The sequence below is a fragment of the Lupinus angustifolius genome, chromosome LG02 (genome assembly GCF_001865875.1).
Source record: "Lupinus angustifolius cultivar Tanjil chromosome LG02, LupAngTanjil_v1.0, whole genome shotgun sequence".
Classification (NCBI taxonomy): domain Eukaryota; kingdom Viridiplantae; phylum Streptophyta; class Magnoliopsida; order Fabales; family Fabaceae; genus Lupinus; species Lupinus angustifolius.
The window spans coordinates 66,107-87,065 of NC_032010.1; the positions used below are offsets into that span (position 1 = coordinate 66,107).

Here is a 20,959-nt window from a genome sequence, read left to right on the forward strand (position 1 = left end):
AAGTAGAAGAAGAAGAAAGAAGGGTAGAGGGTCCTCTATTTTTGGGGCAGTGCCAACCATATATCATATTTACTTCCCTATATATAGAGAGATTCGAGAAAGAGAGAAAGAAAGAAAAGGTGCAAAGTGAGATATTATGAAGAGTTACGAGGCTATCAAGAACATTGATGAAGATGAAGATGTGGAGATGGGAAAACAACAAATCTCTCTTCAAACTCATACTCAACGTCTTCTTTCACTTGATGTTTTCCGTGGTCTCACCGTTGCGGTAACTTAGATTTTCCCTTCCTCTCTTTCTTTTTTCATTTATCTTCTCCCCGACACTTGTTTGAAAGGACAATCACAAATTCCGATAAAGATAAGTTGATCCGTTTCTATATTTTGTCTAATAAAGGTGATACATATTCTTGTTAGCTGTTAAACCGTTTAACTTTAAATGATTATAATTAGTTATTACCAATCATTACAACTTTTCTATTTCGAAACAACCAAACGACGCCGTATCAGTTGGTTTCTTTCTATTTCTTCTTACTTCTTTCTTACAGAAAACGAGATTCTTGGAACGACCTTCTAAATTTATCTTACAAACTAACTTCGTTTTTTCTTTCATTATTAACTAAAAACATCACTCTCATCCTAGCACAATATATTACTACTATAATAATTCATATAAAAATCAATAATAATAAGCCCCAAACACTATTGTAAATGGGCATGTTAATAAATTAATTAGTTTCATGTTTATATATTAAGTTACTAATGCATCCTAGTGAAAGAGTTGTGGTGTAATCATTGAATATATTTTACTACCTTATAACTTACATGCATATTATTTATATATATATATATATATTATGGTTGCAAATATGCATCATTGAATAAGAAGTCTAAGCTAATTTATTAAATGAAATGATTGTTGTTAAAATATAACTTGCCGTTACAGTAACTTGTGTCATAAGAATTGTGTATGTGGAATTCTGTAAGACTTGACCTTGACCGGTGCTACTAAGAAAATTAGAGTGGATAAGACAAAGAAGTCAAATGTAGCATTATATAACATTAACCCTTGACTCGTGCAAACATGACATGCTATATCATAATATTCATACCTATTTTTAATTTAATATCTATTTATGGTAAGTTTTCACATTATCTAGCATTCATATTATTTTGTTTAAGAATATGGAAGTTGTGTTGTACATAGACTATTTTCTCTACTTTATGTATTAGATAAGCTGGTTGATTTGCTTATAAGATTATTGGTTATGTAGAGCAAACACACTCCTGGTGTTAAACTCGTTTTTGTAATTTAGATTATGGAAGTTTTGTTCTTTTCTCCATTTGCAATCTAGTTTCTACTCATAATTTTGTTGTTGCATACTGAGTGACAAATGAAAAAAAGATACTCTAATTTATCAGGAACATCACTACAAATAGTTTGCAAAAAAAAAAAAAAAGACTTTGTATTTAATTTGAGGGAGAGTGACAGAAATTTCTACTTTCAATCATTCACCTGTTATAACCTGTGAAAAAGATGAGGTAGAACTTGCTTTGAACCAAATATTAATACAAAGTTTCAATAATGGGACATTCACTTAGACCTTCATATTTCTATTATTTATACAGACTCAGGAATTGAGTCAGATATATATATATATATATATATATATATTTTTACATTTTTATACTTAATTTGTCAATCTTGATGCAGTTGATGATACTGGTGGATGAAGCTGGTGGACTCCTTCCTGCTTTAAAACATTCCCCATGGAATGGTTTAACACTAGCAGATTTTGTCATGCCATTTTTCCTTTTTATTGTTGGTGTTTCACTTGCACTTGCATATAAGGTATGCACTTGAATCCTGTTACATAAATAAACAAGAATGACTTAAACAAAATACATGTATGTTATGATGTTGTTTAGTACTGGAGTTGCTGTTAACTATGCAATATACAATGTTAATTATGCAACATAAATAGTCTCTTTTTCTTCAACAGAAGCTTCCTTCCAGAGTTGTTGCATCTAGAAAAGCAATTTTACGGGCTCTTAAGCTTCTCGCATTAGGCCTTTTTCTTCAAGGTGGGAAACTGAACTTTTCACTTTGTTTGTGGCAAGTTATTGGCTAAATTATGAGCTTTGTTATGTTGGCATTTGTTCTTTTCTATGAATGTCAAGTTGAAAAGACACAAGTTATTGTTTATAATGTGGTAAATTTTACCCTTTGCAGGAGGTTATTTCCATCGTGTAGGTGATCTGACATTTGGAGTGGATCTTAAGCAGTTAAGATGGATGGGAATACTGCAGGTATTCTTTTTCAAACATGCTTTCTCTACCTTCAATCTATCCTTGTCACATTTTGTAAAAGAAAAACATCAAATAAAATCCTCACTAGAAGTTTGAACATGAGGTCAAAACAAAAATTTACTGTTTTAAGTTCTTGATCAAAATTTCTGTTGTCCGGAACTTTTTTCTTGCATGATAATCATCATTGCTAATTTTCTTCATTGGATGTCAGAGGATCGCAGTAGCATATTTGCTTACGGCGTTGTGTGAAATTTGGCTCAAGGCAGATGACACTGTTAAGTCAGGATCATCCCTAGTAAGGAAGTACCGATACCAGTGGTAAGCTTATTTTTACCTCATTAATTTCTTAATTGAGGCCTCATATTCTTCATCATGAGAGCTTATTTGCATTGCACCATCGCCAATGTATCTCAAATCATGACTTTCCTGTGGAATTTTTCTCTCTTAATCATGGCCATGCCTTGTTCTTCTGTTTTGTATGTGATAGGTCTGTGGCTTTGGTTCTTTCTGGACTTTATCTTTGCTTGCTATATGGATTATACGTTCCTGATTGGGAGTATCAAGTTCCAACAGAACCTTCTTCGGCACCAATGACATTTTCAGTATGTGTTGGTATCTTCTGTTTTTGTTCTATTTTGTTTGGAGTTTCTTTTTTGGTAAAACTTAAACTTCTGATCTTGGTTGAATTGGGACTTATGTATCAATTTACCCATTTTCTAGGTGAAATGTGGAGTAAGGGGTGATACTGGGCCAGCCTGTAATGCTGTTGGAATGATTGATCGTACGATATTAGGCATACAACATCTGCACAGGAGACCAATATATGCGCGAATGCCGGTATGGTCCTCTTTATTCTGAGATGCTCCCACTCATTATTTACTAGTTTTTGCTATTCTTCCATTTACAGGAATGTTAACCATTTCCCCTTGATCATTATCAATAGGAGTGTAGTATTAATTCCCCTGACAATGGACCATTGCCTCCTGATGCTCCTGCCTGGTGTCAAGCCGCTTTTGACCCTGAAGGACTTTTAAGGTTGTCCTTTATTGAACTTGTGATGTTTGTGATTTGAGTCATGGAAGGGTCATTTTATTACTTAATTCGTCAGGTATAAGCCTAGATATTTTTTATTCTTTTGCATTTACCTAATTTTGTAATCTATTGTGGAATTTTGCAGTTCAGTAATGGCTATTGTTACCTGCTTGATTGGCTTGCACTATGGACATATTATTATCCACTTTAAGGTAATTCTCACACTCTTATGCATATTATATTCCCTCTCTCTCTCTCTCTCTCTCTATATATATATATATATATAATATCAGTATCATCATAGTTGTTTCTTTATAATATTGATGCATGCAGGACCACAGAGTGAGAATGCTGTACTGGATAATCCCAGCGTCTTGTCTTCTAGTTTGTGGTCTTAGTTTGGACTTATTTGGTAAGCATTCAATTCTCTTTACCCTATTTTCTTTTGCTTGTTATCATTTTTCTACTGAGATTTATATTCTGTGTAGATATTAACTTAGTTCTTGTTCTTGTAGGAATGCATATAAATAAGGTTCTTTTCTCCTTCAGTTACATGTGTGTCACTGCTGGTGCTGCAGGCATCCTCTTTGTTGGGACATACTTGATGGTTAGATATTTAATTCTCTCTTCTACTTTTGCAACATATGCCATAAAGTTATTGAGCTTGTTGAATGATTATCTTGTGATTGAACTGAATTTGTTTATAAATGGTGCAGGTTGATGTATGTGGATATAGTCGCTTGACTATGATTTTGCAATGGATGGGCAAGCATGCATTGATGATTTATATCCTTGTGGGTTGCAATGTTTTTCCTGTTCTCATCCAAGGATTTTATTGGGGAAAGCCTCAAAATAACCTTGTAATTTCTATCCCTCTCTCTCATATGGTTGTGACTTGTTTGTTGAAGCATACATTTTGGGCCCTTCAATTCATGTATAATATTTGAAATTATGAAATTTTGTTGCAATTATACATTCCTTAATACACATGCTTATAATGTATAATCTAACTTGCATTTCCTATTACAGCTCAAGTTAATTGGAGTTGGTAGTTGAAGTGAGGCAGGACATGGTGGTGCATTAGACTACATACAATTAAGATGGTCAGACATTTTCTGTTTCACTGTCTCTTTGGAAGTAGAAGCTACCATGGGATGTTTATCACTTGAGGCTACTCTTTTTGTTGAAGAATGTCAATCATGTTCTTCTGGTATCTTCATTGTGAGAGTAGCTGCATTTCTTATGTTCAGCACAACAATGATGATATATGTAGCATTTAACCCTGAAATGATATTTCAGGATGAATAAGTACATTTGACACTGTCAATCCATTAATTATAAATGCCAATTTCTTTCTAAATTTTCAACTTTCTTTAATCATAAGTTAACATAGGGTCAATTGCATTATCTCCGAGATAAAACAGCATAATTCTTTTTGATATGGAGTTTCACTATTACGATGGAATTCAGTCTAACTACACTGAATATAACGTTATTGTTCTTTGTGTATCATGAGATTGTATTCCTTGGTCTTTCCTTCTTTTTGTGCCAACGATAATAAATTGGTTGCAAATAATGTCCATAAACAGTCAAAAACAAGGACAGACATGTAAAAATGGGCACTGTTTTCTACAAAAAGAATGCTCTAAGTAACAATAAATAAAAGGAAACAATTCTATGATTTACCCAGTAAAAGTCGAAAAGGAACAAAAGAGCTAAGTAGCAATAAGAAAAAGCCTCCAAAAGCAACTAGCAACTTGATCCTTGTCAAAATCACACTTTCACATTGAGGGGGTCATTCTAATTCACTGTTAATATAAAATCACAATATTTTTTCATCAGAAAACTATGATAATAAGTCAAACTCAGATTATGACATGATATAAATTCAATCATCTGTGGCTGTTGAGGATTGATGGGGGAAAGTTGACCAAACATCTGCCCATGTTGTCTGTCCTTCTGTAACCTCCTTTACAACAGAGGCAGCCTTTTCAACATCAACACGCACTTGATCCTTGCTGTCCCTCTCCCTAAGGGTCACTGATGTTGTTGAATCTACAGTTATTGCAAATGGCACACCAAGTTCATCTGTTCTTGCATACCTTTTTCCTATTGATGTACCTATTTACATTTTTAGTAAGATATAAACAACGATTTACATTAGTCTTTAGGTATCATCACAACAAAAACAGTTGTGCTTTTATGTTAAGAATAAGACGGAAATAACAATAAATGCTAATTTCCCAAAAATATCTTACGATATGGAAGCAAAATTCCTTTATACTGATAGTGCATACCAATACACTTCAAACACAGGGACAGAGAAGGCAGCAGATAACATTCCCAAATAGTTGCTGCTAATGTAAAGAATGCCACTAATCTTCTCAAGAGAACAAGTGCCTACACCATACTTGCCATCCCAAGCATGTGATCATGTTTTTGAAAGTAAAACTGTTTATACATTTAGTTTCATGTTTTGAATAATTCTAAACCCACCTACAATCTCCACCTGCAAATCCTCCTAACACTGAATAAGGATGGTAATGAAAGCTTTTTATATTCCGAAGACATGGGATAAATTTAGTTTTTCATTTAATACCTTCCTTATTTAGTAGAGGATGGAGGATTTGTAGGAGGAGATAACAACGCTCCAAAGTATTAAATAGAGACTATGCTCAATGAATACCAGGTGCATGTTTGTGCCAACAATTTCTTTATTTTTAATTATTCACTGTTCAGAAGCATAAATGTAACAGTTTTAAAAACCGAAAAGACGTTGACAAGAAATGAATGTAGGCAACTGACAATTACAAAGTGAACAGTACTGCCTTTAAGGACATGATCCTCAGAGTCCAAAGGTATTGGCACTTATTTGTGTCTTTGACACAACGATGTTATGAATTACAAATATTTTTTTTCTTAAATTTTCATTTGTAAAATATATATATTGAGTTAATGTCTTACAGTTTTTAGTATTTGGCATGTCTATGTCATGTTGGGTGTCTGTGTTTGTGCATATGCTTATAGCTATCGACTAACCTGTAATGTCAATCCTATGTGAAATGCCTGCAGCAGTCAATGACTTGGAAATGAACTTAGCAACCTCTTCATACTTCTGATTCTGAACCAGAGGGAAAACTGTGCACTTAATAGGAGCCACAAGTGGAGGGAAGCGAAATACATTTAACTGTTCATCTCCAGCTTTACTTGGCCTCGTGTAGAAAGCATGCTCAAAGAGGCAATATATTATCCTCCCGATTCCAAAGGATGGTTCAATCACAGATGGTGTAAAAACTCGCTGATGTTCTTTCTTCTTCTCCTTCTGAATGTTTACCATATTCTTCTTAATAGTCACAGTTTTCCCAAGTGTACACACTTCAAACTCCACCTCACCTTTTGATTCCAAAGTGACCTTCATTTCCAAAGCTTCTTTCTCTTCCATTGCCTGCCAGAAAGGATTCCATATGTTAAGTGTGTTTAGAATTAAGATCAGCCAACAACAACAGTCGAGCCTTAGTCCAGCTAGGTAGGGAACGCTTGCATGTTGTGTTTAGATCAGCGGCAAATATTAAATCATTTCAATAATTGATTATATGTATAATCAATTATAACATAATTATTTTGTTATAATTGATTATTGTATCAAATATTTCAATATCAATATTATTCCCAATATTATTATGTTATAATTATTTTGAGTTTAGGTAAGTCTGCAAAAAACGATTTTAAGATAATCTATTTTGTTTGGATTGTAAAAAAGTAAAACAAAACATGTTTAAATAGTGAATTACCAAAAAGGGTGTAAAGTTTATTTGTTTATGTAATAATATTGGGAATAACTGAAAACGAGAGGATTAAAAATCGGTAAAAATGTCACTTTTGTAAAATTTAATAGAAAAAAACTCTAGGGGTGAGCCTACAGCTCCAACATGAGGCTTCGTACACAGAAGTAGCTCTTTGCAGGGTAATGACATCAAACACCAAATAAATTACACGGTCACTTACCTCGAGTGCTTCAACCACATTCTTCTGACTCCCCTTGAATGCGACCCCCAACTCTTTCTTTACTGGAGCTATAACTAATTTCTGAAATCATTCATAAACCAAGTCAAGCAATGACCACATACTATTTAACATTTTCATGAATACCAACCAACATATCAACACTATAAACATTAAACAGTACCTCCACTTCCTTAGGTTCTGAATATTTTTCCTGAGCTACCAGCTGAACACCACTTTTTTCCTAAGGTATCAAAAACACCAAAATTATGATAATGGTGCACCTCACAATGATAATAATAAAATATAACAATTTCTGAAGTTCTCTTGATATTATATACTATAGTCTACAGTACATCTTATCCCCTTGAATTATAACCATTTCATAGCTTACCCCCTTAAGTTTTTTGGCTATCACTTAACCCCCAAATAAATAGGTTTTAAGTGGAAACTATCTTCTCAGTTTAATCAATCGCAAGTTAACCTTCATACACTTGAACCAAACTTCAGGGGGGGGCAAGTGATAAATAAACAAATTCCAAAGGGTTGATTAATGAATGAAGTTTGTTTTTAAAACAGAAGTATAACATAGTGTACACTGCCCTAACATTCTGTTTGATTTTAATGAAAAAATGTAATGTTTTCACTCAGGTAAGCATCAATGAGGTGAAGTGATAAAAAAGAAAAGTTTAATGGGTAAGTTTAGAAAAGACCATACTTCAAGGAGTTCAAATGTATTTTACCCAAAACAACTTGTGAACATCATCTATTGAATTCAAATGTTATAACTACAGTATTCACATCAAGGTTCTAAAATCCTGATGTCGGGAAACCAATTTGAATTACTCTGACCAAACAATTCATTCAATTAAATCATGATATCTTGGTATATTAAAGTAATCAGCGAGAGTACAGTTAATTAGATTCATTACCGAATGTGCACGTAAATCATATGCAGATCTATCTGCAATGCCAACACATTCAATCCAACCATACGAACTCTCGATCTCCGCATCCCAACAGTCAGCAGCATAATGGGCCATCTCATTGGCAAGGTGTTGCCTAAATCGTAGGCGTTCTTTGTCTATACCAAGGCGTGTCAAGAAAAGATATACTCTGCCAATGAAGTAAGCAAGAGTCTCATTATTAACAATTCCCTGACCACAAATACAAATGAAAAAATTAATATAATGTCATAAAGGATAGATAATGAGTAGGGGAAACAAAATTAATGCTTGAAACTATTGTAGATGTATAGTTCAAACTGACCTTTGAAACAGTGTCACCAAGACGAACTCTCTTTGCAGATTGGCCAGACACTTGTTCCTGCCTTGGGAACATCAAAAATTCTAAGTCGGCAACTTCTGAGTATTTTGGATGAGATTTATCTTCTGGATCGACAAAGTGCTCAATTTCTGCCAGCGTAAATTCACGAACTCTGAGAAGTCCTTGACGGGGAGATATCTAAACAGGAAAATGCCAGATTAACCCTCAGAAATGTGCAATGGCTCATCATAAGCCAGTTCCACAGAAATCAATAATGAGAGTATGTTAAAACAAAAAAACATGTTGGTATTGATAAAGAAGAGCAAAGTAAGAACAACCAACCTCATTTCTGAATGCCTGCCCGATTTGAGCTGCAGCAAATGGAAGTTTGCTTCCATTGTAATAGTACAAGTCTCTGAAATTCACAAATATGCCTTGTGCAGTTTCAGGACGCATATACCTGCCATAGTAGTTGGAACAAAAGATAAATATCTTCAACAAAGTATCTATGCAGCACATCACAGATGCAAACATAAAAATATACCTATATATACATATAAATGAATACATACATAAGTTTATATTTGCAAATCTATTGAGAGGAGAGCGGTGATTATTATAATGTTATAGGAAAGAATCTGGGCCATTAATCCATACATTGATGAGCAAGATTAAGAGTTAGTCAGTGGTCATGCGATCACTTACAAAAGTCACATGACTTTAAATTTTAATCTCAATCTTGACCATTCCATGCATGATCTAATGGCTAAAATTTAGTCCTCCCACACTACCACACAGGTGAAAACAATATTTAGACTCAGACAGAAATGTTACTAACCCAGTACTTGAGCCAGATGGTCCAATAGATGTTTGGAACATCAAATTGAATGGATAGGGGTCAGATAGTGGATTCTTGGTGTCTGGAGCCACAATTCCGAACTCTTTGATCTTTGCACCAAGTTCTTCAGCAGAGAGATCATCCAATGTCGCTAACAGATGCTTAATCTCAGCAGCCTTGTCCGATGAAATTGTCAGGTCTTTCTGGAGCTTTTCATTGCAAAAGTCCTTGAGCAAGTGGTCAGCCCGGTAACATGTTCCAGTCTTCTCATCCTTAACCATGAGATCGGTAAACTTTTCAACATGACCTGACGCCTTGAGGACAACTTCGGGTGTCACGCATGGGCAATCAACCTCCAGCATGTTCTCCTCCAGAACAAAATGCTGCACAACATAAAACAATATTCCCTCAGCTAATTATATACTTGCCAATTTCAGCACATTCTTACCAACATCAATTAATAGTGCATGTTTAAATTTGCTTAATTTTTATCAATTGTAAGCTAGTTCAAACTTCAAACACAAGCAAAACTAAGGTCTTGTTAAAAAGTGGCCTGTGCTAAGGAATGGAAAGTTCTTATTGCACATCACAACTTTTGAATTTGAAATGTATTAAATATACTACCTTTGATTCTTTAACTAGTGCAGACAGCTGGTTAGCATTTGCAACTCCAAGTTTTCTACAATAATATTTTATCAAACATAACTCCTAAATTCCAAAACTTAAAGCAAGCAAGCAAACACGATTTGCAATTTCTCCATCCAATAATTTTGTTTATGGTAGTATTAGCTTATCTCTTCTTGAGAACAGATTATAACCAAAAATCTTATTAAGCAAGTTTTCCCTAAGAAACTGTTGGACTAAAACAAAACAAAATTCTGAGAAACAAAAACATAGCTTCTCAGATAAACTGAATTTCACCTTCTTTTTTTTGCAGCTTCTGCTTTTTTTCCTTCTAAAATCCAACCAAACTAATATACAAGTAATATTTTACCAAACTCAATCACTTTTTCGTTGAATAAAACGTTACAGAAATGGACCCTTGTTTAAAAAAAACATGCACAGATTTAGAAAGTATGAAATTATCCAAATCATAAGAAGAAATAGTTACTAGTTAAGAAAATGAAGAATATATATAGATAGATACCTGGCGCCAAAACGCAAGAATATTGGATTTAACAGAACAACCAGGAGGACCATAATCATAGAGTCCAGCAACGCCTCTATATATCTTAAACGACGGAATATAAAACAATCGCCGTTCCAATGTGTTCACCACCGCTTGACGGAACGCTTCCTTATTAACCGCCCCCTCTCCGTTCGATATGAGCGCCTGTAATTGACGCTCGATCGATGACTTGTCCAACTTCAAAGCGTTCAAGGCTTCGATCGCAGCTTCGATTTCTGATTTTGTTGCGGCGGAGGAGGATTTGAGCTCACGGACGGCGTTGCCTTGAGCTTCCAAGGCGGATTGCTTATCGGAGAGAGCCTTGCGGAGAGATGACTCGTCAATGGTGGCCATTGAGCGCGTGGAGTACACGCGTGGGGAAGAAGAAGATGATAAGAATGAGAATGAAGATAGTATAGTGAATGAAGGTCTGAGTTTGTGAAGAAGCATAAGACTGTCACTCAATGCTGTCACCACAACTAGGGTATTAAGTCTTTTTCTTTTATGTGGGCTGGGCCTAAATAATCTCCTTTTCTTTTTTCTTATATTTTTTTGTATTATCAATGATATTTTTTAACTTTAAGAATTAATTCATTTTGGGATTCATGGTTGTCCCTCCCAACCATTATCGTTCCCAAGAATCGAACTCTCGACCTTAAAAATCTAGTAGGACTTTATACCATTAGACACCTTGTTGGTATGTAATTTTATCTTTTAATAAAATATATAATTTCCAAGAGTTCATAATCATATCATTGTTTACCATCAAATGTTTGAATGTGGAGTGGGTTTGTACATGATGCCTAGCTAATGGGTATGTGGTTGATTTTTATTGGGTTATTCATATTAATGTATCATTAATGACCGATATGAAACAACAGTTAGTGTGTCATGTCAGCTTTCCTTATTAAATTTAATGGAATCTTTCTTATACTTATTTAGTAGACATGATTTTCTCATTACTAAGTCGGGTGATTACAAATCTCTCACTAAATTAAAATTTTATCCTAAAATAATGTCCATTATATATTATACATTCATCATATGTTTATAACTTGTAACTTTTCTATATACACCACTCATTATTTATGTGTATTATAAGTTTTGTATAATGATTAATTATTTGGGTGTATTGCTTTAATTTAAAGAATTAATAATTACTAGGACATAGCTTTGGGCCTGATAGCATTCTAGTTGGGCTTCCGGGCCAGCCCAGTTCGGTCCACACTTTTCCACTGAACAAAGCGGTGCACACCGAGAGAGAGAGAGAGAGAGAGAGAGAATGGGATACGTAGAAGAAGCACGCCAAAATCACGTAAAGAAGAAAGTAGAAGAAGGTATGTTGATGATTATTATTGATTTATTGAACAATGAAATGATGATGTTAGAATTGTTGAATTGATGTATTGATATATTGATAATAATATGATGATTATGGATAATTGTAGCATTAAGAAGCAAAATGAAGCAGAAGGCACTAAAAGAATGTGATTATTATACATGTAAGTATGCTGAATGCGCTTCTGGTAGAACTCTCTCTGTTGTCTGGCAATGTCGCCAACAAGCTAAACAATTGAATGTTTGTCTTCACCAATTGTAAGCATCTCTCTCTTCTTCATCAATTAGGAATACTCAGACTGATTCTTCATACTTGTACTTTTATTTAAAGCTCATGGCACAATCATGTTTAGTACACGAGACTCTCACTTCGTAGGGTCCGGGAAGTTAGATGTATGTAACCTAACCCTCTCGATTGTGTAACTGTACGAGGGTGACTGCCTTGAGGCGATCCACATCATTTCTGATAGGCTGCAAATTTGGATTATCTATCTCGACTTCTTCATAACATCACTAGTTTGCTTAAGAGAAATCAGGAACTTAGGTGTGTATAAAACTTACATCTATTACTGTCTATGGCTTTAGGTAGCATAGAACAAAATGGAATTAGGTGTCGTGTTCTATTTTCTTTGGTTCCACCATGTTAGGGGAACCAAAATGTCTCACTTTTGAACTCTCTCTCATGTTTTGTTCTATTTTATAAAATATGTCAAACATATAATAGAATCCATATGTTCTGTTTTGTGGCATTCTAACTCGTCTACCAAATGCTACAATTGTCTGATTTTTTTTATGTGAGTGTCTAAGCCTGGTTTGGCTTCCATCACTTCATTTATATCTGCTAATGTATGCCTTTGTTTGACTAAATGTAATTAGTATATACTCCCTTCTTATTTTTGTTTCTTTCATTTTTATTAATTTTGAAAATTGGGAACCACAAAAGTGAACATCTATAACATATTATACTTTAGGATATAACTAGTTCTAGGCCATCTTTCTTCCCCCTGGGGAAACTTTCTATTTTTTTGTTTACTTTTTATCAATTCTCTTTTCATTTCAGACTGCATTTGTTCCAAGATTTAAGTAAACCTTTTAAATCCTTCAAATTTCTGCTTCTAACCAAGCATGGGAAATATTGGTCGAATTCGAGTTCAATTTTTTGGTAAATGGAATAATTATCATATGAATTTGAGTTGCCCTTAGCATAATCCTTGGCATTCTCTCAGGTTGATGATTATATATATATATATTCTCAAATTCATATATTTTAAAACATTTGAATTGCATTTGATGGAGCTGTGTGGCTGTATGAATGTCGAATTTATTTTTCTTTTCTCTGTTATTTTCTTTCACAGCACCAATGATGCTGTTTTGGAGGAAATGAAGAAAGATTACATGCTTCAACAGGGTGGAGAGAGCTCTGCTAGAATCTAGACATGTTGATTTCAATGATAATTCAAATGCCAGAAACATTTATCAATATCCTCTTGTGCATGATGCTTCTAGTCATCATTATGATTATAAGCTTTCTGAAATATGGAACAATCAAACATAAATGAAAGAACTACTTTTATGAATCATGAGTTTTGCATACTCTTGTGGAATTTACCTTTTTAGTACTTAGATATCACTCGGCATTATTGTAAGGTTTTTTTGCCTCGTGACATGAACGTCATGAGTTCAATTCTGGAATCCATGCACGAGGGAGAAAAATGTTGGGAGAAGCTTAGTGTCAAACATTGCTCAAGGAGATTGCCTTTCTCCTGGATATTACAGTAAACCAAGAAAACTGGATTTAAAATATCTCATTTAAAACCATGAGTTGGATTTAGCATTCATCCTAATGAAGTAAGTTTATGATAAGTTTAAAGGGGGTTAAATGGGTAAAGTAGCCTAGTGAGTATGGACTGAATTACTAAACATTAAATGTAAGTTCAAATTTATATTCATGGAAGTAGGGATGGGTATCCAGACCATGATGGGTCGGGTATGTGTTTTTAGACTCATGAGTAATTGTGATCTGATATTTTTGAACTTATTGTCATGCCAAAGTGGAAGTGTGCTTTGATCTTTTCTCATTTATTTCTTTTTTCTTTTTATAAGGCATTTATAAAACTCAAATGTTGTGATATGGAAAAGTGATCTTGTGTGCAAAATGAGTAAATAAGGTATGTATATCACTAATTTTAATTACATTAATTCAACTCACTTGTACAAAGGTGAACAGACTTTTATGTACTTATAAATTCACTTTGAAGTTTTTTGTAAGTAGCATCCACTAATAATTTGGTTCAGAAATGCAAGTTTTTCTGTTTGTTTTATTTAAGGTATATTGGTAAAGTGTATTTAAAACCCCAGTCCATGAAATGCTTTAGCATGTTTGGTTTGTTGGGATCATAAGGGAATATGGAGAGTATTTTAATTAAAATTTTCTGTTCTGTTCATAAATTAGGAGAAGATAAAATAATTAGGTCAGAGTCATTCCTATCCAATTTTAATTTGAGCGTAATATTTATGCATTGCTAGTATAAAGATTCATGTAAATTCATTATAATATTTATCATTCATTTGAATTATTATTTTTAAGAGTTAAAGATAATTAAATATGAATGATGTTGATATAGTAACCGTGTTTAAAATGCGTACAATACATACAATTTTCTTTTTTTTAATGTCACACACAAGTAGGGTTTTATGGAGGGTAAAGAAATTTGCTGAAATATTTTTAGGGCAGATTTGATATGATCATGTAGGTGGCTTACCTAGACAAAAGATGACAATGATAGGATAATACCTAATCAACAAGTTACCAGACCACATGCCTCTTTTATAGGACTGTTATGTTGTCTGAACAACATAGACCTCTATTACAAATTGTCACACTGCTTGAATAATGCAAACTCCTGCCATAAAGTTGAACATCACGTCTTGACCATGTCTCATCCTCTACAATATGGTAATGATAGACTTAATATATAACTACGACATCTTTGGCAAACGACAACATGACCTACTGTAATACAACATTGTAGCAGCCAGAGTATGGACATGTTAGGGTTACCCTACATAAATAAAGCAGTTCATACCTGTATGAGGCAAACCTGACAAGACATTACGATTTGTCATGCCAATAGTATCTATCATAGAACATTACATGCTCAATTCTTCTATAAATAGAGTAGACATATAAAGAAACTAACACTTAATACTTTATATTATCGTGAGTGTCAGCATGTCTTTTCATGTACAAATGATCCCAAATCAATTCTTGCCTAGATTCAACACATATATTGCATATTTATTCAATTCAATGAAATTTCAAATATTCAAAAATCTTAGTTGGATACAATAATATAAATATGGTTATGTCAGCAAGACCATGAGAGATAAAGTTTCCATTTTATATATTTGATTATTTTGAATGTTTTTTACCCATATAAATTAATTTGTAGTTTGTTTTCTCTGATAGAAAAATAAAGAAAATATGGGTTGTAATATATAATGAAATGTATAGGCCCAACCCGAAGCATTCATCCGAATACTGTGATAGTCTCTTTTCATTCCACCGTTTGAAGCTTATCGCCGGTAACTGCACTTCTCTCTTTTCTCCGCTATTTCGATATCAATAACCTACCTTCTTATTTACACTTATTATTAATTATCACCTATTTTAATATTTCTTATGTAAATCACTGTTGTTGTTGCTGTTGATGATAATTTTATCTAAAATATTGAACACTTCAAATTGGACACTCGAATAAACACCATATACCGGTATGAAAATGCGTGTATGTTGCTTTGGTCTTGATTTTACTTGTACAAATTATTTATTTCCTTTTTCCTAACGACTTTTTAACATCTGAAATCGGACAATGCTGGAAACAGTCTTTTCGCTTGCTAGCGCGTATAGTTGCATATATATACTCTCCCCATAACCTACTAGGCTCTGACATCTACCCTCCCCGGACGCCGGCATAGTTAGCGTGGATTGATGCGATTGTAGATTTACTGTATGCATATGTGAGTGTGGGTGTTGCCCGAGTCTCAATTTTAGTTGTACAAATATTGAGTTATTGACATTGCTTTTCAAAGGATAGTTTTGTTTTCCTATTTGCTTTCGAAGTTAATAGATTAATTTACCTGCACTGAGTTCTGAGTTAATAGATTACTTTGCTTAGTTTCTAAACAACAACAAATAGTTGAGCCAATGCGATTTAGGTTCTTGCTACTTGAAAATGGAGCAAGGAGATTAATAGCGGTAACGTTTACCAAATTTTGATTTAGATTTATATGTACCACTATGACATTACTTTCTTTTTATACTTCAAATTTTCTTTGCTTTTCATTTTTGTGTTTTAGGACTATTATCAAAGTTTGATCTCAATTTATCATCTACCAATACTTCACTCCTTTCCTTTTACACTTGGATCTTTCCTGCTTTTCATTTTCTTTTATGACTCTCTCTACGAACCAATCTTGTTGTTATCTGTACTTGAATCACCAGTAGTGTACGTGTAACATTGTGCTGGCTGTTTCTATCTTTCAGAATTAACGAAGATGGCTGGGATTTTAGGATTTGGGGGCCTAGCACCAAAGACAAAGAATTTTGTAGTTGCCGGGGGTTTGACATCATTTGTCTTTGGGGTGTACTTCTACACCATGAGAGCTGTTGGAGGCACAGATGAACTGCAGACAGCAATAGATAAGTTTGAAGCAGACAAGACCAAGTAGGAAGGTCATGCAATTCAACCTCATTGCTTCTACAACAAAAACAATACTTTATGCTTATTCACTATTTTGGTTTAGGATCAAGTATTCCCCCTCATCATGACAATATGAAAACATGATATTAAGTATAGTAGTTAATAAGTTTCAACCACTTTTATGTACTATGACTGAGTGGTAAGGCAACTATATACTGGGATTATTTTTTGGCTTTTATTCACATATTTTTATGATAAAACAAATCTGTGAACCAAAGCTTTGAGAATGTGCTTGCTTTGAGATTCATTGGTTGGAACAGTATGCTACAATCTTTATAAGGTGATTGTGTCTGAGTTTACATCATAACTGTGATCCCCTTCGTTTCTTGTCTTTTGGATGTGATTTTATCATAATGTAAGACAGGATAACTTTTTCTAACTTATTTTCTAATGGCTTTTGTTGGTAATGTCAATTTCCTTTCACAAATTCCTTTTACTAAGCATTGTGCTTTAGCCTTTAATATTGTTATGACTTATGAGTCTTATCACTGGAAAAGAAGAACGAGCTGTGTACTCTTCTGATGATCGATTGGTCATTAAATCGATTTTCACAAGGTATTCTGTCCTTAGCCCTTCAATATTTTGTTAAGAAACATGATTTATAATAAAACATTATGATATCATTTGATCTTTAGGCTTGATTCTTGTTGTTAAAATATTGTGAGTGTGTTTCACAAGTTCAAAGTTCAAACATTATGTGATTCACCTCCTTTATTTATTTTCTTTTATATCATGGTGTGTTAATCGGTTAGTATAGAGTAGGTTAAGAAGTCAAATCAAATATAAAAAGAATAATGATATATTCATCTACAAAATTAATATACAAATCCTTTTACACCACACAAAAAAATGATATGCTATAAAGTATACTTTAAAGTGCTATTCTGTGACATGCCACTTTTCTTGTAATGTATAAGGATTTGTAGGTTAATTTTATAGGAGAGTGTATGATTTTTCATATACAAAAGTCTGCATAGGAAAATGATGTGTTCAAAGCCTTGAATGGTATCTGCTTTGAAAAATATGTTAGATCTTTCCATAACTTGAGACTTCTCTCAATTCTGTCTTCTAGCTTGGTAAGAAGGGTGATTTCTCTCTTCACTCAAGTCTTCATTCTCTGCAGCTGCATTACACTCTAACTCTGTATTCTCTGATGCTTGAATATTATCTCTTGGATTTTGACTTGATTTAGATTCTTCTCTTGCAAATTGTTTTGTTATTTCTCTTACTCTCATTTCCAATTCCTCAAGATCAAGATGGTTGCTTTTTGAAATAACTTTATCCTCTGGTTTAGAATTAGAGCTCACAATGGGATCCACATCAAGAGCAGTACTATAATTTTAGTGTTCTGTACTGACTTCTATCCCAAAAGATGCCAATTCCAAAGCTTCTTGAACAGCACAAACTGCATCCTTGTACCTCTTCCTTTCATACTTTATATTTTCAGGACCATCTTGGCTATTTTCTTTATGCTTAATATCATCAGTATTACTGTATTTTCTGGTTTCCAGTTCATCTAGCCTTTGATCATCATTTGGTTTGTTCTGCAATGGTAGAAGAAAAAACTGTTCATGAAATGTTTCAGTTTTTACATGTCATAAGGTTTCAGAGAGGTTTTACACTAAGGACTACCTAACACAACCCTCCTTCTTAATCAGATGTGGATTAAGTACATGAAAAAAATGGGAGAATCTGATCTCTTTCAATGGTTTGAGCTGTGTGGATAAGACTTATATGAGCCCCAATAAGGAGAGTATATTAAATGGGGGGTGACTCAATCGATAAAGGCATTGGGAGATCGAGAAACATTATAGGCAAAACTATTTAGAATGGTGCATAGGTGAATGGTTTGTCTATTCACATGATTTTAGAACACTAATTCACAATGTTATGATCCATGTGATTGACCCCATCTAATAGAAAAAAGCTTGTTTTTATGGTTGGTTGCTAGTTTGATTCGTTGTGTTGAGACTCACCCTCTACTGTTTTTATAAAAAAAAATATTTTAATTAGTATCACTGTATTCTTACCTCATTTATCAATATAGGTTCATCTTGCTGAAAATGCAAAGTAACTCCAATTTCTGCTGCAATTTTCTGTAGTGCTTTCATTCTGATTTCCATGGTTGGGGGGCTTCGTGAAAGCTTTTGAATCAACTAGATATAGATAAACCAAATAAGAGTTTATCAGAATAATGTGATGATTATCTTGAAATGAAGACTCACAATATCTAATCTGTAGTACCTTAGAATTCACACTGTTATTTTTGTGCAACTCAATAGCATGATCTGCAAATTCTTTTCCAAATTTTGATGTGAAAATGTCTCTTATCTTTTGCAGCTCTGGGAATTCTCCACACCTTGATGATGCATAGATAAGGCTGGATATTACTTCCTTGAGCTCACAAGGGCACTCCCTATGTGTTCACCAAGCCATAAAAGTAGTTTATGACTCAATCAACTATCTTTCTTCTGATATAAAAAACTATCATTTGATAAACTTGTTAGAGGTAATAAACTAGGATTAGATAAGAAAACTAACTTGTTATTTTCAAGTACTTGAGCTCTTTCTCTCAGAAAATTGCAACAATTTTCTATCATAACAAATACGTCCAACATGTTTTGTTCTTCTATCCATTGCTCCACCTGTCAAGTAGAAGATAACTTCATCATTTGCTTGAAAGAGAGCCGTAACAAAAGTTTATAGAAAGCTTATTTAAGCTCATGAGAATAGCTTAAAAAAAAAAAGCTTTTGAAAGTAACTTATAGCCATATGTTGAGCACTTTTTAACTACTTTTATAGTAAGTTTATAAGAAGAAAAGTGTTGGTGGTTACTCGAAGTAGAGCATGGTGATGGTGTCCAAGGTTCAAGAATTGAACAACATCAGACTTGGCATAGGAGCATCTAGCTTTGTGCTGCTTCTTCAATATAGCAATCCTTGAAAATGCAACTCTGCTGATTTTGTTGAATTTGTAAGTGAACCTTTTTCCAAGCAGGCCCATGTTTTCCCCCCACTTCAACTACTACTATTGCAGATGAATGAACTCAAGTTATGATGTTTGGAATTTGCTACTACAACATGTGTGTATTTGTTATGTATGTTTGTTTGACTATATATTAGGGGATAAGGATCATATGTCTCCATTCATATCCCATTTTGTGTCCCAAGACAATGAGAAAGTTCAATTCATTTAAAAATGAAAATTATAAAAACAGAAATTAATATTTTAATATTTTAATATTATTTTGAGAAGTTTGATTGATTCAGGATATAAGGACGGAAAAATTATGAGATAGATGATTTTTTTCCATATATTAGGTAGCTAAGACATAGAAAAAACATATTTGTTAATGAAGGGGTCCTAGCACCATAAATATGACTGAGTTTTATTTTGAAGTGGTCTAACCTCAGTTACTAGAGTATATCTTTGCTGATCATAAAGTCTTGGAAGCTTCACAAATTTTGTACCAAGTTGTTACCTGGAACTTTCAGAAGGAGTCATGTTTTATTTTGCATGAATAGGTCACAACAGAGTAAACATTAGGGAGGTAACCATTAACCGATACAAAAGCAAAAAAGAAAAACATGTTATGACATTGTTATCTTTTTATTTACAATGAGATACATTTTAACCAAACTAAAGCAAAAACAATATTTCATGTTTTAAGAAGATCATGTTACTATGTTGTTATTATTATGATTGTTATTATTTGGTTGAATACATTGTTGGGAAAGTTGGCTTGGTAAGCTGCCATATATGTAATGAAGACATCCAATATGGAGGAATTATTGCTTCCTAATTGTTATAATAATTTACTATTCACTCCTTAGACAAAAGGGTTTATATTTTACTTGATGTTATATGTAAGATATATTTGATTATTGACAAAGAACATGTCAATGACGTGGTAGTAACAAAAATTTATGTTGGTAGTAGTAAGCAGAGTATATAAATATAGTTGATTTAAAATCATTCTAGATTATATTGACCTTCTAGACTCTGAGGTTTAATTATTGATAGGATATAGTTGATGTTATGCAAGATTGTTGGAAAATAATAATTCTAACCATATAAATCTCGTGTATGCGTAAAATAATAATATTCTTATTATCTTAGCATGCACTTTATTTTCTGATAGATGAGAGGCAATATAGGATTAAAAAACTTTTGGAATCTTTGATTTACAGATTCTAGTATTGATTAAATATCTGTGAGAGGCACCTCCTATGATACTACAAAAAT

At 33.4% G+C, this 20,959-nt stretch overlaps 4 protein-coding genes and 1 pseudogene across 4 annotated transcripts; 3 read left to right on the forward strand and 2 right to left on the reverse strand.

Annotated features, from left to right (window-relative positions):
• LOC109329472 (heparan-alpha-glucosaminide N-acetyltransferase-like) lies at positions 104–4,695 on the forward strand. Its single transcript, XM_019563156.1, has 13 exons — positions 104–268; positions 1,712–1,849; positions 2,001–2,082; positions 2,231–2,307; positions 2,519–2,625; positions 2,795–2,909; positions 3,028–3,144; positions 3,251–3,342; positions 3,485–3,551; positions 3,673–3,751; positions 3,855–3,946; positions 4,056–4,199; positions 4,369–4,695. The coding sequence occupies exons 1-13, from the start codon at positions 137–139 to the stop codon at positions 4,393–4,395; spliced, it is 1,269 nt and encodes a 422-aa protein (XP_019418701.1). The 5' UTR covers positions 104–136; the 3' UTR covers positions 4,396–4,695.
• On the forward strand, positions 3,368–13,544 carry LOC109329547 (uncharacterized protein DDB_G0275933). Its single transcript, XM_019563239.1, has 6 exons — positions 3,368–3,379; positions 5,729–5,735; positions 9,274–9,284; positions 11,893–11,950; positions 12,062–12,209; positions 13,307–13,544. Exons 4-6 carry the CDS (start codon positions 11,896–11,898, stop codon positions 13,383–13,385), a joined length of 282 nt encoding a protein of 93 aa, XP_019418784.1. The 5' UTR covers positions 3,368–3,379; positions 5,729–5,735; positions 9,274–9,284; positions 11,893–11,895; the 3' UTR covers positions 13,386–13,544.
• Positions 5,135–11,087, reverse strand: LOC109329454 (glycine--tRNA ligase, mitochondrial 1-like). The gene is made up of 9 exons (XM_019563134.1): positions 10,593–11,087; positions 9,446–9,828; positions 8,950–9,067; positions 8,611–8,805; positions 8,274–8,498; positions 7,526–7,585; positions 7,345–7,425; positions 6,379–6,784; positions 5,135–5,460 (listed from the first exon to the last, which is right to left on the reverse strand). Exons 1-9 carry the CDS (start codon positions 11,061–11,063, stop codon positions 5,228–5,230), a joined length of 2,172 nt encoding a protein of 723 aa, XP_019418679.1. The 5' UTR covers positions 11,064–11,087; the 3' UTR covers positions 5,135–5,227.
• Positions 15,438–16,936, forward strand: LOC109329558. The gene is made up of 2 exons (XM_019563250.1): positions 15,438–15,536; positions 16,498–16,936. Exons 1-2 carry the CDS (start codon positions 15,458–15,460, stop codon positions 16,680–16,682), a joined length of 264 nt encoding a protein of 87 aa, XP_019418795.1. The 5' UTR covers positions 15,438–15,457; the 3' UTR covers positions 16,683–16,936.
• On the reverse strand, positions 16,770–19,800 carry LOC109329578 (annotated as a pseudogene).

What these genes read in the sequence shown, in the direction of transcription:
- LOC109329558 (XM_019563250.1), top strand. Translation starts at nt 15,458, where the DNA reads ATGTATAGGCCCAACCCGAAGCATTCATCCGAATACTGTGATAGTCTC. An exon ending in CCGTTTGAAGCTTATCGCCG is followed by an intron (nt 15,537 to 16,497) that starts GTAACTGCACTT and finishes TCTATCTTTCAG; the next exon opens with AATTAACGAAGATGGCTGGG.
- LOC109329472 (XM_019563156.1), top strand. Translation starts at nt 137, where the DNA reads ATGAAGAGTTACGAGGCTATCAAGAACATTGATGAAGATGAAGATGTG. An exon ending in AGGAAGTACCGATACCAGTG is followed by an intron (nt 2,626 to 2,794) that starts GTAAGCTTATTT and finishes TGTATGTGATAG; the next exon opens with GTCTGTGGCTTTGGTTCTTT. An exon ending in TTGTTGGGACATACTTGATG is followed by an intron (nt 3,947 to 4,055) that starts GTTAGATATTTA and finishes TAAATGGTGCAG; the next exon opens with GTTGATGTATGTGGATATAG.
- LOC109329454 (XM_019563134.1), bottom strand. Translation starts at nt 11,063, where the DNA reads ATGCTTCTTCACAAACTCAGACCTTCATTCACTATACTATCTTCATTC. An exon ending in TTGGTGACACTGTTTCAAAG is followed by an intron (nt 8,499 to 8,610) that starts GTCAGTTTGAAC and finishes ATTTGTGGTCAG; the next exon opens with GGAATTGTTAATAATGAGAC. An exon ending in ATGTGGTTGAAGCACTCGAG is followed by an intron (nt 6,785 to 7,344) that starts GTAAGTGACCGT and finishes CCTTTCTGGCAG; the next exon opens with GCAATGGAAGAGAAAGAAGC.
- LOC109329547 (XM_019563239.1), top strand. Translation starts at nt 11,896, where the DNA reads ATGGGATACGTAGAAGAAGCACGCCAAAATCACGTAAAGAAGAAAGTA. An exon ending in AAAGAAGAAAGTAGAAGAAG is followed by an intron (nt 11,951 to 12,061) that starts GTATGTTGATGA and finishes GGATAATTGTAG; the next exon opens with CATTAAGAAGCAAAATGAAG. An exon ending in AATGTTTGTCTTCACCAATT is followed by an intron (nt 12,210 to 13,306) that starts GTAAGCATCTCT and finishes TTTCTTTCACAG; the next exon opens with CACCAATGATGCTGTTTTGG.